The 15,059-nt window shown below is 39.4% G+C and overlaps 1 protein-coding gene across 3 annotated transcripts in view; it reads right to left on the reverse strand.

The window, feature by feature from the left end:
- LOC108708254 (CUB and sushi domain-containing protein 2-like) overlaps positions 1-15,059 on the reverse strand; it is a 591,784-nt gene that overhangs the window by 453,533 nt on the left and 123,192 nt on the right. For all 3 annotated transcript variants that reach the window (XM_041582174.1, XM_041582173.1, XM_018246760.2), the window contains exon 3: positions 2,138-2,250. In XM_041582174.1, coding sequence (XP_041438108.1) covers positions 2,138-2,250 — 113 coding nt within the window. The remainder of the gene's footprint in view (positions 1-2,137; positions 2,251-15,059) is intronic.

Consider the following 15,059-nt stretch of genomic DNA (forward strand, 5'->3'; position numbering starts at 1 on the left):
CATTAAATCTTGTTATTACTGTGACCCCTTCTGCCGGTATTACACGCCACGTGTGGTCCTCACCTGATGGCATTGGACAAGCCTGATCCACTCTGCAGGAAGAAACTGTTTACCTGGTACTTATTAGCACAGTGCCTCCGCCTAGTGGGATCCAGGAATGGACCTATGGGTGGCCCACTAGGACACAGTAATAATGCATACACAGTATTTGGTAAACTAAATGACTTTATCTAAAATAAAAGTAAGTAAAGGGTAATCTAATACATACAACACTCCTGACAAGTGGCATTGGGGCTACACTAATTAAATTGGGCCAGCACAAACTATCTCTCTAACTAAAGAAATAAAGTTCTTTACTCAGTCCCCAAAACACAGTCTCTGTAATCTTCGAGCACTCTTTTGCTATGGATAATGATAATACTCATGCCCCAGGCTCTTAGGATACTTTACAATCACTCTTCAGGGGACTCAAGCACTTATGGACATGCAGTGCAATTCCAGCCCCTTTTGATTCTAATATGGGAATCCCCTGCAGGTTCTTCCAGTCAGGACTCCTCTCAGAATCTCGATCCTTCCAGGCACAGTATACGGCTTCCCTGTGCCAGTCTGATCCAAATGACCACTGGTGGAGCCTTCCAGCTCTCTGGGCCCACCAGCAACTCTCATGCCTCTGTCTTTCTTCACCTTGTGGCTTTCTCTAACAGGCAGTTCCTGTTTCCTCCTCTTGCTAAGCACTCCCAGGCTGCTGTGCAACTTCCTGCAGCCCTGATATCACTATGCAGCTGTGCACCTAGCTGGTTGCTAGGCAATGGGTTACAGCAGACAGACATAGACTCAGTGCCTGCTCCACTACAGGGGACTGCTGCATGAGGTTGATAAGTGCAGTGGTCCTGCACTACCTCCCTACATTTAAACACTTTTTATTGATCACAGTATGTTTTAAATCTGTCTACTATTAGGTTCCCTTCCAACATTTATTCTCCCGTCTCTAAATACTTCCAGAATTACCTTCTATGCTCTACGCGTACATTCCAATCATTCAATTTCAAGGCTTCCTAAGGGACTACATTTTATCTGTTGAATTTGCTATATAATCAAATGAACAAATAGATATATTTTATAACACTTGGGTTTCCTGGTTATTGCCATTTTTCCGGTACAGTCAGCAAAAGAAATATGAAATGTCGGGAAAAAAAGTTCTTCTGTTACCACAGCAACAAAGGATAAAACCAGGAAAGCAAAAAAGAAGCCTTTTTAGAACTGGCAATATCATTTTTCATTTTAAACTCTATTATCGCACTAATGTCAGTTTGTCCTACAGTTTTTCCATCCCTCCGAATTTAACCATACAAGAAATACCATCATACGTTTGGGGTCCTGACCTCTCTGCTTCTGTCACTGCAGATTCTATATTGAAATAACATCTGTAGAATTCTGTCAACAGGCGAATATGGTAATTAAACCAGCACTGAGGAAAAGATGGCTTGCAGCACAATTAATTCACTCAAAAATAATAACAATAATTAATTGTAATGTACACCAGATGTCTGATACACCTGCTCATTCTGTTAATACTGGATGATCATTTTGAATGGAGGATCAGTTTACTGAAGCTACACTCATGTAGTCAATAGTCATGTTGGTCTAATAATAATATTGGGACAGTATACTACAAACTTATGAGTAAATTGCTTTAAAAGTAACACTTTGGGACTCTTTTTTTTACTAACATAAGCAGTGTACTGCTTGGTGCAAAAGCATGCTCAAACTTCTGAATGTTAACGTTCAATCATATGGTTTTATTTCTTACTTTAAATGAGCTACTGTACAGGAAGCAGTGAACAACATTGCAAAGGTTCAAGGGATCCCTGTAATATATACCTCCCACCTGGTATAAAAATATAGGACTTCCAAGCATGTTACATAAATGCTCATCACAAGTGTGGTCTGAATGGATGTTACTTTAAGGCAAAAAAACAGAAGAACCTAGCCAGAACACTCTTCATCTTGTAACAACGACATCCATCCTTTGCGCTGATTCAACAGTAATATAAAGTATTTCAAATACAAAGAATGAACCAAGTCTTTTTTCTACCAAAGCTGCAGGCAGGGTACAAATGTATCAAAATGGACATACCTTCGTAAGTAGAGCGGAATCCTCGCGCGCTGACGGCGTAGTCTGAAACTAACAATAATGTCAGGAGACTGCCACTGCTGACAATAGGTGCTGGTAGAGTGAAACCAGTTAACCTGGAGAGATGATCAATGAAACAAAATGGTTATGAAAGCAATGAAAAAAATATGTCTATTTTAAAAATATCAACACAGGGTACTTACAGCTGGAAGATTAAATGATGATAGATGATAGATAGATAGATAGATATGCCAACAGATAAATCAATTTTTACTTTATTAACAAATGGGTATTATACTATGTATGCGTGCTATTTGCACGTAAAGTGGGTTGTATCAGGTTAGATATTATTAAATCCTCAAATACCAACTAAATCCCCAATTGATATTCATACAGGTACAGCAGACTGGCCTCGCTATTCTTTTTCTGCTTAGTTTGTCTGGCAGCTGTTTGCTTGTCTGCTTAAATGTAAAGGTGTCAAAATCACTCAGTCCTGTCACTCAGTCAGGGAACCACTTTATGCATGACCTGAAGATTTGCTAAAACATAATGAAATTTCTCCCAGTACTGATATATATATATCAACCCAAGTTTGCATGCTTCTGAAGTAGAAGTCTCCTCCCATCTCCTAAGGGGACAGCAAAAAAAAATATCAGTAAGAAAGTAAGTTAAGAACCAGACCCTATAACAGGCTAATAGTGAAATACATATATAGAGTTGTGTTAGACACCAAGAAATGGCAAATCAGCAATTCATGCCCTAAAATATAGACTTATGAACAGTAATCTACTTTAAACAAATATACATTTAAATAGAAATTTAAATCAAGAATTAATTCATTTTATATTAAAAAAAATCCCTCCAAGCTAATCAATTCATCAAGTCCTAATAAAAAAAACCCCACAAAAAAAATGAATATATATAGCTGTCAATGCAGATGTCTTTGCCAATATGGATGTGACAAGTTAGATATGGTTTATGTGCATGTGATGAGTATGTATGAGGAATGCAAAGCAAATGGAGGGAGAGTATACAAAATTGATTTATAGTTAATTATAGTTTGCTGTTTTTTGAGTGGACCATTGTGTATAAATAACCACAAATATTGCTGCAAATCATATATATAAATAGTCTTTATAGATATAGAGGAGTTTAATAGTCAAATGGGATTTATGTAATAAAAGCCACTGAATTTACTCGATGTGTAGTAACCTTGCATAAGGTAGCAATTACTGGTCACTTGTTTAAAAACAAATATATTATTGTTTGCTTTAGGATACTGGTATACTAGTGCCTTTTTTCCCCAAATGGGTCTTAAATTCCACCAGGGGCATGAAATCTGCTCTTTCATTATTTAATATTACAGGTGGAGCATCTGTTAGCCTATATTATAAATGTTGGGCAAGATTCAAGTCAGTGAGAAAAAGGTTTATCACGTGAAAAGTCTTAGACGAGATTCAATTTGAGATGCAATTCAATTCAGAAAAATTTATATTATGGTTTCAGCGCCGGGCCAACCCGGGCAGACGCCCTAGGCAGCCTGGCCGATCATAGCACCCAACATGTGCAGAAAACCAGGAGCGCACATACGCAGAAAACCGTGAGCAGGTATGCGTGGAAAACCACCTACATTTGCGCCCCCTAATCACGTGCCTACTCTGCCTACCCCTAGTTCCGGCCCTGCATGGTTTAAAAAGAAGGACTTTTTCAGGTCAATGATTATTATACCCCCTATCCCCCTCCCAAATGTGAGTAACAACTCAGTCTATCCGCACTTTTGCGTTAATATTCTGGTGGCATATATCATCTAGAAACTAGGCAGGGACTCCTTGTCTGTTATAAGCTGTGCAGTTTGGTGTGAGGGGACAAGGGTGGTTTCATTAACGTTTCATTAAAGTAGCTGTGAGATGGGATGGGTATACCTACAGCATTTGGACAAATGCTACAGTATATACTGTGACTGTTTTAGCGACAATGCCACAACTTTACATTTGACAGTCTCCATTCATCACCATTTGTGCTAGAACAGTTTATTCTTATGCGTTACAGTCTCCTGTAAGTAGTGTCTGAGGGTGGGAGATACAATCCAGTCACTACTAAAATATGTATTCCCGATAAACCCTAAAAACACTAAGAACAATGCAAAAGACACTCTTCAGCAAAAAACTAGGGGAATCCAGGATTCAGGATGGGATCTGGCCAGGATTCGGCCTTATACAGTATTTGGAATCAGCCAAATCCAAGGGCCTGGTCAAATCAAATCCGAATTCTTAAAATCACATGGCTTTTCAGCACCCAAACAAGGTAGTAAAAAATTGAACTGCATGCTGGGCCAGTGGTTCTCTTTAGGAATGTGGGGAGGCAGTTGCTTGTGTATCATAAAACATTACCAATGCAGCAGATTTAGATAACATTAACAATAAAAACACTGGACACAGTTTTCCCTTTAATGGGTGGAGATCAGCCACAGCTTTCATTGAAACCATTAACAAAAACTGATAACCAGTCTTTGCCATGTTATACCACACCTAGGTTACCCCATATGCCAGCCACCGCAGTCGTGGTGGGCATGTAAAGAGAACTAGGGATGTAGCGAACGTCGGAAAAAAAGTTCGCGAACATATTCGCGAACTTGCGTCAAAAATGCGAACGGTTCGCAAACGTCGCGAACCCCATAGACTTCAATGGGAAGGCGAATTTTAAAAGCTAAAAAAGACATTTCTGCCCAGAAAAATGATTTTAAAGTTGTTTAAAGGGTGCAACGACCTGGACAGTGGCATGCCAGAGGGGGATCAAGGGCAAAAATGTATCTGAAAAATACATTGTTGACACAGCGCTGCGTTTTGTGCTGTAAAGGGCAGAAATCACACTACGTCACTCAGGTGATGTTTCTGGACACGGAATGTGAAAAAGCTCACACAGCTAGGTGGCACTTGGTTAAAGACTGGGCAAACAATGCCTGCAAGGGCAACGTATACAGTAGTGGATACGGAATATATTATTGCTGCTGTAAAAACATCACTCAGGTGATGTTTATGGACACGGAATTATTATTGTTATTTAGACAGAATGTGAAAAAGCTCACACAGCTAGGTGGCACTTGCATACCTCCCAACTGTCCCTCTTTTGACCACTCAACCCCCTGTCCCTCTTTGTACTGGAAAGTCCCTCTTTTCTCTGCACTGAACAGCCAGAAAAAAACCAGTTTCTAACTTAATTGGCTTTTGGCAGAGAGCTCAGAACAGCTAACAGGTGCAAATAAGATACTTTGTAACAATTTTGACTCTGGTTGGTGCTGGTAGTGCTGAACTACTAGGAGGAGCAGCACACCAGTCCCTCTTTTCTCTGAACTGAACAGCCAGATAAAAACCAGTTTCTAACTTAATTAGCTTTTGGCAGAGAGCTCAGAACAGCTAACAGGTGCAAATAAGATACTTTGTAACAATTTTGACTCTGGTTGGTGCTGGTAGTGGTGAACTACTAGGAGGAGCAGCACACCAGTCCCTCTTTTCTCTGAACTGAACAGCCAGAAAAAAACCAGTTTCTAACTTAATTAGCTTTTGGCAGAGAGCTCAGAACAGCTAACAGGTGCAAATAAGATACTTTGTAACAATTTTGACTCTGGTTGGTGCTGGTAGTGGTGAACTACTAGGAGGAGCAGCACACCAGTCCCTCTTTTCTCTGCACTGAACAGCCAGAAAAAAAAACAGTTTCTAACTTAATTAGCTTTTGGCAGAGAGCTCAGAACAGCTAACAGGTGCAAATAAGATACTTTGTAACAATTTTGACTCTGGTTGGTGCTGGTAGTGGTGAACTACTAGGAGGAGCAGCACACCAGTACCACTCCCCAACACAGCTAGACTAATAGCACTGGGCTCTTATAGTAGCAAAGTAAAAAAACAAAAAAGAAAATAAAAGCAGTCCTTACAAGGACTATTGGGTTATTACAGCAGTCAGCAGATGAGATCAGAAGCAGTGCCCACAGCAGCTACATACAGAGCACTGCAGTAGAAGGTAGATTACTAGTCAGCAAAGCTAACTAACTTAAACTCACTGTCCCTCAAATCCCTGCAGAGTTCTGTCCCTACAATACAGAGCAGTATCAAGTAGATTACTAGCCAGCAAAGTTACTATCAACTGTCCCTCAAATCACTAACAGCTCTCTCCCTACACTAGCTCTTCCAAGCACACACAGGCAGAATGAAAAAACGCTGCAGGACTTCAGTTTATATATGGAAGGGGAGTGGTCCAGGGGGTGTGGGGGTGGTCCAGGAGGGAGAGCTTCCTGATTGGCTGCCATGTATCTGCTGGTCTGGGGTGAGAGGGCAAAAAAAAGCGCCAGCTAAGGCGAACCCAAAATGGCGAACGTCGCGCGACGTTCGCGAACATTCGGCGAGCGCGAACAGTCGATGTTCGCGCGAACAAGTTCGCCGGCGAACAGTCCGCGACATCCCTAAAGAGAACCCCATTGACCATACCCAAATGGCAAGGACCACAAACAATTACCCATCAGCAACTGTAACTAAACACTTCTAATAGAATTACATACAGTATATCGTTCCAGGCTCCCTTCATTAGCCACTTTGGTGCCATAGAGTCCTAATTTGCTTAGGGTTCAGATTTGGTTCAGTATTCAGTTGAATCTTTTATGAAGTATTCAGGAAGTGGTCAAATCCCAAAATAGTGAATTCGGTGCATGACTAACAAAAAACACCCCATCGAGTTTTAAAGTGCTAAAAATATTTGCTGTAATACGTTACAAATAGAGTTGTTAGGTGTAAATCCATCCCGCAACAAATACTAGCACTGTGAAAACTCTCTGTGCAGATGAATCCATTTTTTGGAATTGCATACCCACAGAAGCTTATTTATCTGAGCTGAACAACAACAAAAAAAATGGAAAAGGCAAAAGTTGCTTTCAAGTATGCAATTGTGTCTGAAATGGCTTTGATTGTATTATGCAGAGCATATTAGAAATCTGCATTCTGAATCTGTCATGTGAAAGGATTCTGTGATCCAAGGTGATGAATTCTTTTTTTGATATTGCTATCAATGTGACAGTTTTGAAGGATATTGTAATGTTAATTTTAACTTTCTTTCAAGGCTCTAAATCCTCCAGTAGCCAAAAGGTTCCTATTAAACAACACTGAGCGCTCTGCTATACTAACACAGTGTATTGCTCTACATGGCACACAGCTCCAGGGCAGCTGCACAAGGTTTCTGTCTGTATGATCAGCATTTTGCCACAGCATGACACCTTTAGTCCTTCAAACAAAAACAAACATTTTTATGGCAGGTGATATATTTCCAATTTAAACATGCCGATTGCAAATAATATTAGGTTAAACTATCTTACTGTATGTCATGCAAATTAGTGCTTTTTAACTTTTTCCTTCGTCTCTGCAGATTATGCAATATACAGATGGAGAAACTTTCAGCTGCCCATAATGCCCAGATTTTATCAAGCAGTTTAGCCAATACTGACCATTCATATATATCACCATGCGGGTCAGATTCAGGACACCATCCTGAAATTCAATCAAATCACAGCTGGTTTTCAAACTGAACGTTTCATCTTTCAGTTGGCAGATGGATAATGGATTGGCAGACGAGTGCTATCGACCTAACTGAATGAATACTATTAAAGGGGAACTATCACAAAAATGAAAATATAATATAAGGTTCATCATACTGATATAATAAACTTTTTAGATATGATCAATTAAAAATTCTGTACCGTTTCTGAAATAATCAAGTTTATCTTCACTATACCTATTCTCTTCATTCTGTCTTCATGTAGGAGTTGGATCTCAGATTTTCATTGACCCATTAATCCAATATACCTTTTAGGGGCGTTTCCATTCATAGCAGATGTGTTAGAGTTCACTCAAATAACCAACTCCAGCACAAACAATATGAAAACAAATAACTGTCTTTGGCACAAACCCTGCACGTGGGGAAACAATTTTTAGTGACTTTAGGGTCAGGCCACACAAGCAGATTTGGGAGATTAGTCACCTCAGCGACAATCTCCCCAAACTGCCTTCCCCCTTGTGAGGCAACTTCCGGCAGTGTGTGCCTCCCCCCAGGCGATTTTCATTTTAGCCGGCAGAGAGCATGGGGGAGGCAGTTCGGGGATGTTGTTCCCCCCCAAAAAAAGTAGATTTGTTGCTCGGGCGACTAATCTCCCCGAATCTGCTTGTGTGGCCGGACCTTTAAAAGAATGAGCTTGTCACGTTTTCCCTGGGGAGACGTCGTGGAGTACCAGGAAGTTGGGAGCCTGAAGACTGGGTAACCCGGGGTGTAACCATACACAGCATTACAGAGATCCAAATCCATGATAACGGTGAAATAATATTTAATAAACTTGGAAGTGATTACAACTCACGGTGCTCACGATGTATATACAAAGTTGTAGTAGAAAGCAGCAGGCAGAGATACAGTCCAGAAACCGGCCAAAGAGTAAAGGCAGGTGGTAGACAAATGAAGTCGAGGGTCAGGCCAGGAGTCAGAACAGGGGAATCCACAAGCAGAGCAAGACGGGGGAACCAGGGTACAGGAACAAGGCAGAAACTTGGAACTTGGAACAGGGCGGGTCACAGGAACTTGGAACAGGATCAGACAAATACAGGAAGAGCAAGGTCACGGGAACAGCTTAATGACCAAGCACCGGGGAGAGGTCAAGGGCAGGCTTATAAAGGGTCAGGATTGGATCATGAGAAACAGATGAGGATAATAAGATGGGTGGAGAGGTAAAGCAGAAGACTGGAGTATATCAGGGCCTCCTTTTGAATATGTAATATATAGTAATGCCATCCAACTGTTATTTAACATCTCCCAAAATTCCTCTAGGAAATCAGATGTTTTCAAACTATTGAAACAGTCTTTCTTGGATAAAATTTGAGTAAATCCAAGATGGCAGCTTCCATTTTTTGACGTCAGAAGAATGGGACTGGCCATCTTGGATTTGACTTGGGAGAGAACTTCTGGCGTGCTTCTGTTAGTAGGGTGTTGAACTCCCATTGCCCTTGTTAATTAAGTACATGTTGTGTCAATATTTATTGCCTCTAATTGTGTTGTGCTTGTGGTACATGTAGCCAATGCCTTTCACTCAATAGAAAGCTGTAGATGTTATTTTTAATTTTTCTCACCTTATGTAGTGGGCATTCTATCCCATTCTTGATCCTACCCAGTCCCTATGTTTCAGCTACTTCCAGGGTTTGTCTCCCAAACAGGTGCTAAACTATAGCTACCAACATTCTTAAAAGGTTTGTTTGTCTGAAAAAGATGGGAGTTTTAGTTTAGCAAGGGCGGGAGGACAGCTGCTTTACAACTTATGAGTGGGGTGTGATTTGTTGGTATCATAATTTATATGGTCTAATTTTTTTTATACTGCCACATCACCCTACAGGATCTGTTATTTTCACAGGAGTCACTACTTTACTGTAGGGGTCCTTACTGTCTCCAACTGGATAAAGCAAAGTTTATTTAAGGATAGATAATGAGCTCATTACCGATAGTACTTGTGTTTGTCTGGTCAAACTGATAAGGATGGATGTCTTCAGTACAAAGAGTGTTGACTGCTACATTGTTTGAGACCTATTTTGTGTTAAATGTGACGTCAGATGACTGTAGAAACTGACATATAGCTTTAGGACTGAAACATTACATTTTTGGCACCACTGCGTTAAGATCATTTTATACAAAACAGAAGAAACACTACGCTTTTTGAGGCTATGTTTAAATGTAAATAGTTTTATAACTGATGCCCCTTCAATATAAAACACCAAAACTTAAAATGATTATTGAATAAACATACCTAGTCACTCAATGTTGTGTAATAACTCTTCCCCCATTTTTCTATCCCAACCCTAGCTAAAAGAGACCACTTGTCTCAATGACTTTTTATACAATCTTCCTAGTTCACATTGTTCTGATTGCTGAGGACACTCAGGCCCAGTAGGGAACAGTTGATGTTTAATGAGCTTTTTGTAATACATACCAATAATGGGAGAGATGTCAGTCAATAGAATCCAAAGGAGAATGATCACTGCAATTATGTAAAAAAGCTTTAACATTGCATAATTCCATCATGGTTGTTTCTGAATATCTTGAGGTTGGAGTGAAGGAATAGGTAATACATTAAGAAAATATAGAATTTGTCTGGCAGGCTATTTTCTATGTCTAATAAGGTTTTCAAGCTTGTCTTGTCTCATTAAGTGATCGGTGAGAAATGCTGAAAGCATATGGCCAGCTGCAGTATTAACAAAATATGGAAAATAGGAAAATCATTTTTATTTCATTTTGCAATGCTTTCAGTAATCAGAATCATGCAGATGCTTGCAGATCCTTCATGCTGCTCATTATCAAGGCCACAATGACTCAGTAATACACAAAAAGAGCCAACTTGCTGGAAGGAATGCCGTATAAAAGAGACCTTTATGTCCTTGCAGGATACTAGCACTGAAGCAGTGAAAGTTCCACTAGAATTTAAAGGACATTGATCATCTTGTTGAACGACTGTTCATAGCAAAGCAACATTGCATATTACAGAATTTGTGCAGTTTGAATTGGAGGGATGTTTACTTTAAGCAAACCAAGCAATGTGCTTTCTTATATGTAAAAATTGCTTGGTCTAATGCTGATGTAAAGGCTATTGAGCTGCTCATCACCTGCCTTGAAAGTCACAAAACGTTTACTCGATAATCTTTACATCAGCATTAAGCTCAGTGTGCCTTGAAGTTTGCCATCCTAAACAGCCTACAGTAGCTGCATTGCAGGAAACACCTAGGAGTTATGCAGAAATCAAGCTGCCATAATGTCCTTCCCATTAAAGTAATATTATTACATTGTCCTTTCTCCTATCTCTTTCTTTCTTTTGTTTTGTTTTTTTAATAATCACAGTGTGAAAGAATAAGAATGGGCGGAGGGATACATAACCAGGACACAGGGGTTCAGAGTAGACACCAGTCAGAATGAGTCAGATGTACGATACAAGTATGGGATCTGTTATCGGGAAACTTGTTTTCCAGAAGGCTCTGAATTTCAGGAAGGCCATCTCCCATAATGTCCATTTTAAGCAAATAATTAAATTAAATTATTTTCTTTTATCTGTAATAATAAAACAGTACCTTGTACTTGATGGGAACTAAGTTGCATGAAACCATATTGGTGGCCAAACAGTTTTATTTAATATTTGAATTATTTTTAGCAGACAGCGGGCCAGATTTAATTCAGTAAGAGGGTTTATCACGGATGAGATTCAATTTGAGATGCAATTCAATTCAGAAACACTGGTCAGATGGTTTATCACGTGAAAACTCAAATTAAGTCTATGGGAGAAAACTGGAACTGAATTTGGAGAAAAGTTTTTTTTTTCAAATCTCATCCATCACTTTTCCCATGATAAACAATGAGATAACTTTTAGTCACTGAATGAAATCTGGCACAAAGTTTGAAGATCCAAATTATGTAAAGATACCTTATCTGGAAAACTCTTCCCAAGCATTCTGGATAATAGTATAATAGTATATATAAACTATTTCATAACCTTTTTTTTATACAGTAAGCCACAGAGCATGAGAAACAGTATAATGATTTTTGGACATCAAAATACAGATACAAAGTGCAAAAAAATAAAATTCAGCATGTGGATTTCCCGCTCTCTAGTGGGATTATCAATTTACAAGGTTTCTGATATCAAAACACCATATCAGTACCAATTCCAGAGCATTTATTTTTTAATAAGTTAAATGTCTGAGTGCATATCAAACAGTCACTAGCGCCAACACTATAATTCATCTTCTGTGAATAAGTCTACACCGACATGCTGGATATGTTTTTAAGGGAATGAAGAACTTCTTAAAACAGTACAGTTTTGTTTACCTGGCACCATTGTTAGTGTCAGTCTATCAGGAGTCTGCTCTGATAGTATGAAAGTGGATTGGGGAACATGAATAACCAAAGAAATTCTTAAGGCTTTGCTACCTGGACAGTAGCATTGAGCTGCATAGAGTTTATGGTTACAACACCTGGCTGAAGTAAAATCAACAATTCTGTGAGATCGAATCAGGCAAGTTATCTATACAGTGGAGCAATGTAGGACCAGGCTAAGGGTGGTGGCAGACAGGGAAATTAGTCGCCCAGCGACAAATCTTCTCTACGGCAGACGAGAATGTCATCCTGCAGGCAAGAATACGAATAGCCGGTGGGATGGCATACAAATCGATATGGATTTCAGGGGAGTTTGGTTGTCAACAATAGAGAAGATTTGTTGCTGGGCGACTAATCTCCCTGTCTGCCACCACCCTAAAGCTCAAGTCAGTCAAACAGTAACCCTTTTCAGATGGAAGCCTGCATGGGTTCCTTATCTTCTCAAGCTGGTGCAACACTTAGATGACAGGCGTCATTTATGACCACAAGTGTAGTGAACAAAAAGCATTTCAAATGCAATGATGCATTTCCCATAATGCAGCATTCTTCCCAGAATTCAAGCATTGTTATGCTCCCCAGGGACAGATTTCCATTAAGGGGCCTATTTATCATGCTGTGTGGAGTGAAGCATTACCATTGATGTTGCTCAAAGCAACCAATCAGCAATTAGATTTCAACAGCCAGAAAACAAAAGCAAAAATCTGATTGGTTGCTAAGAGCAAGATCACTGGTAATGTTTCACTACACTTTTTACACAGCATGATCAATATACTGGTAACTTAAATGGTGGATAGGGTCACTTGCACAGGATAAGAGATGATGAACTGGTTATCAAAGCTACAATGTGACACTCAAATACTGTACCCCCTGTAAATATAGATTAGGGCTGCCATTGGAAATCACAGGGCCCCATACAACAACATTTTGGGTCCCCCTGGGCCCGCCCACACTGGCGCCCAAAACCCACCCAGATCCCGCCCACTCCACATCACAGTTAAAAGACCACACAGACATCAGCGCTAAAAAACTAAATCCCCCACACATACAAGTTATGAAAAGCTATTGATGGTCAGGGCCCCAAAGAATATTTTTAAAAAAAACATTGGCGCCAGGGCCCCCCATACAAGTTAAAAAAAAATTGGGGCCCCAAAAAATATAGAATATTAAAATAATACATTGGTGGCCAGGGAATTGAAAAAAAAAACCACAAATTGGAATTCAGTAGAATTGAACTAATAGCTTCAGGACTTCGCCTCCTTTCGTGACTTTGGGTCTTTTCGCTGCTTCAGGACTTCAATTTCGGCTGTTTTCGTGACTTCGGTCCTTCGGCTGTTTGGCTTTTCGCCACTTCCACATTTCGGCTGTTCGGGACTTCAAAAATGGACGCACGGCTTCGGCGCTCTTCATGCCCGGGCCTGGGACACTTGACCCCCCCTGATGGCGGCCCTGAATATAGTGCACCAAGCAGCTAAAAGACTACTGAAGGCTGCTATTGCACTATAAAATTGCTTATATTCTCTACTGAGACATTAACTGTGGCAAGCATAATTATTCCCCTGTTCTGAGCATATATGAGCAAGACCATTTTTAAATTTTAATGCTTCCTGCAGGATAGGTGAGTGAATCAGCATAATCTTTTCATGAAACTTTACCTGTAGAGAAATAGTGGTATATTTTTTGCCCTTGTCTGTGCAAAACCATCAAGTTAAAATTTTATTGAATGCTCTGGGCAGATATATGGAAAGATTTATTCTGATTATTCAGCAATGGGCATCCTACACAATGTATAGATTACTGTATATACATCCACCACTACCAATGATCTATAAACTAGAAACTTGTATATTGCAATTTTAATAAAGAGTAACGGTATGCAGAAGATATGAAATCTAAAAATAGTGGCTTCAAACCAAGGCCCGCACCCACCCAAGAGACTGCTCGTGTAACTGAAGTCATTTTCTGTGTGTTTTTAAAGCAGTATTCCTGAATGTCATGATTTGGAGTCACAAAGAAAGTATTGTCTCAGCATTCCTGTGACCTTTTAAAATCTTTATTCTATTCATTTCCACAGTAAAATTGAATCCATATCTCAAGAGTTTTGGATCACACCTACTGCTGCATAATAGAGATGACAGATCAAAACCTCAATGACTCTCAGCTTTGTGCATCACTGTAACTCTTTGATTAGCGCAGAATAATGGCTTCTGCAAGTTCCAAAAAAACTACAATGGGTCCCACCTCACCAAAGACACTAGGCTATAATATGATTGAATTCAGAAAGTATTATTTCTACATGCACAGCTCTTACAAAATGACATTAATAGGTAGGATTCTACCTGTTATGACATGAAGTGACTATAGTGATGTACAGTAACTGTGAGTGACATCAGGAATCCTGAATACTAAAAGGAACTCTTCAAGTGCGCCCAATTCTTGGCTGCACCCAATACAGGATTCAGTTTAAGATATGGTCAAATCTCTTAAAACACTTTATGTAGAATTACATTTCTGTACAACCATGTGACTTTAAGGCAGTGAAATATTATAAAGATATAGTTTATTTTTTTGGCATTTGTTAAAATTTGATTATGCAAATTAGAGGTCTTGGTAAAGCATTTAGACAACTTTATGTGCCCATAGGAGTTTTATGTCACTGCGAGTATTTAATGATAAAATCTGCAACGTTATATAATGTTATATAGTTTGACTTCACGGTGAGCAGATTTAATTAGAATGCAAAAGAAAGAAAGTAAAAATTAAAGTCTCAAGGCACTCATTGTGTTTGTTCAGCTCCTCCAAAGCCAAAATTATATATTTCTTTCTTCACTGTACAGCAGGGCGTTCATATTTATTATATATTAACTGTGATACTGTTAACCAAATCTAACTGGAGGAAAAATTAAAATAAGATAAGAGGTGGATCTAAAAAGCCTTCCAGCATCATTAATTGCAGATCAATAATTTTAACCTAGTAAAGATATGATAACTGCAC

Source organism: Xenopus laevis, chromosome 2L, assembly GCF_017654675.1.
Source record: "Xenopus laevis strain J_2021 chromosome 2L, Xenopus_laevis_v10.1, whole genome shotgun sequence".
NCBI classification, from domain to species: Eukaryota; Metazoa; Chordata; class Amphibia; order Anura; family Pipidae; genus Xenopus; species Xenopus laevis.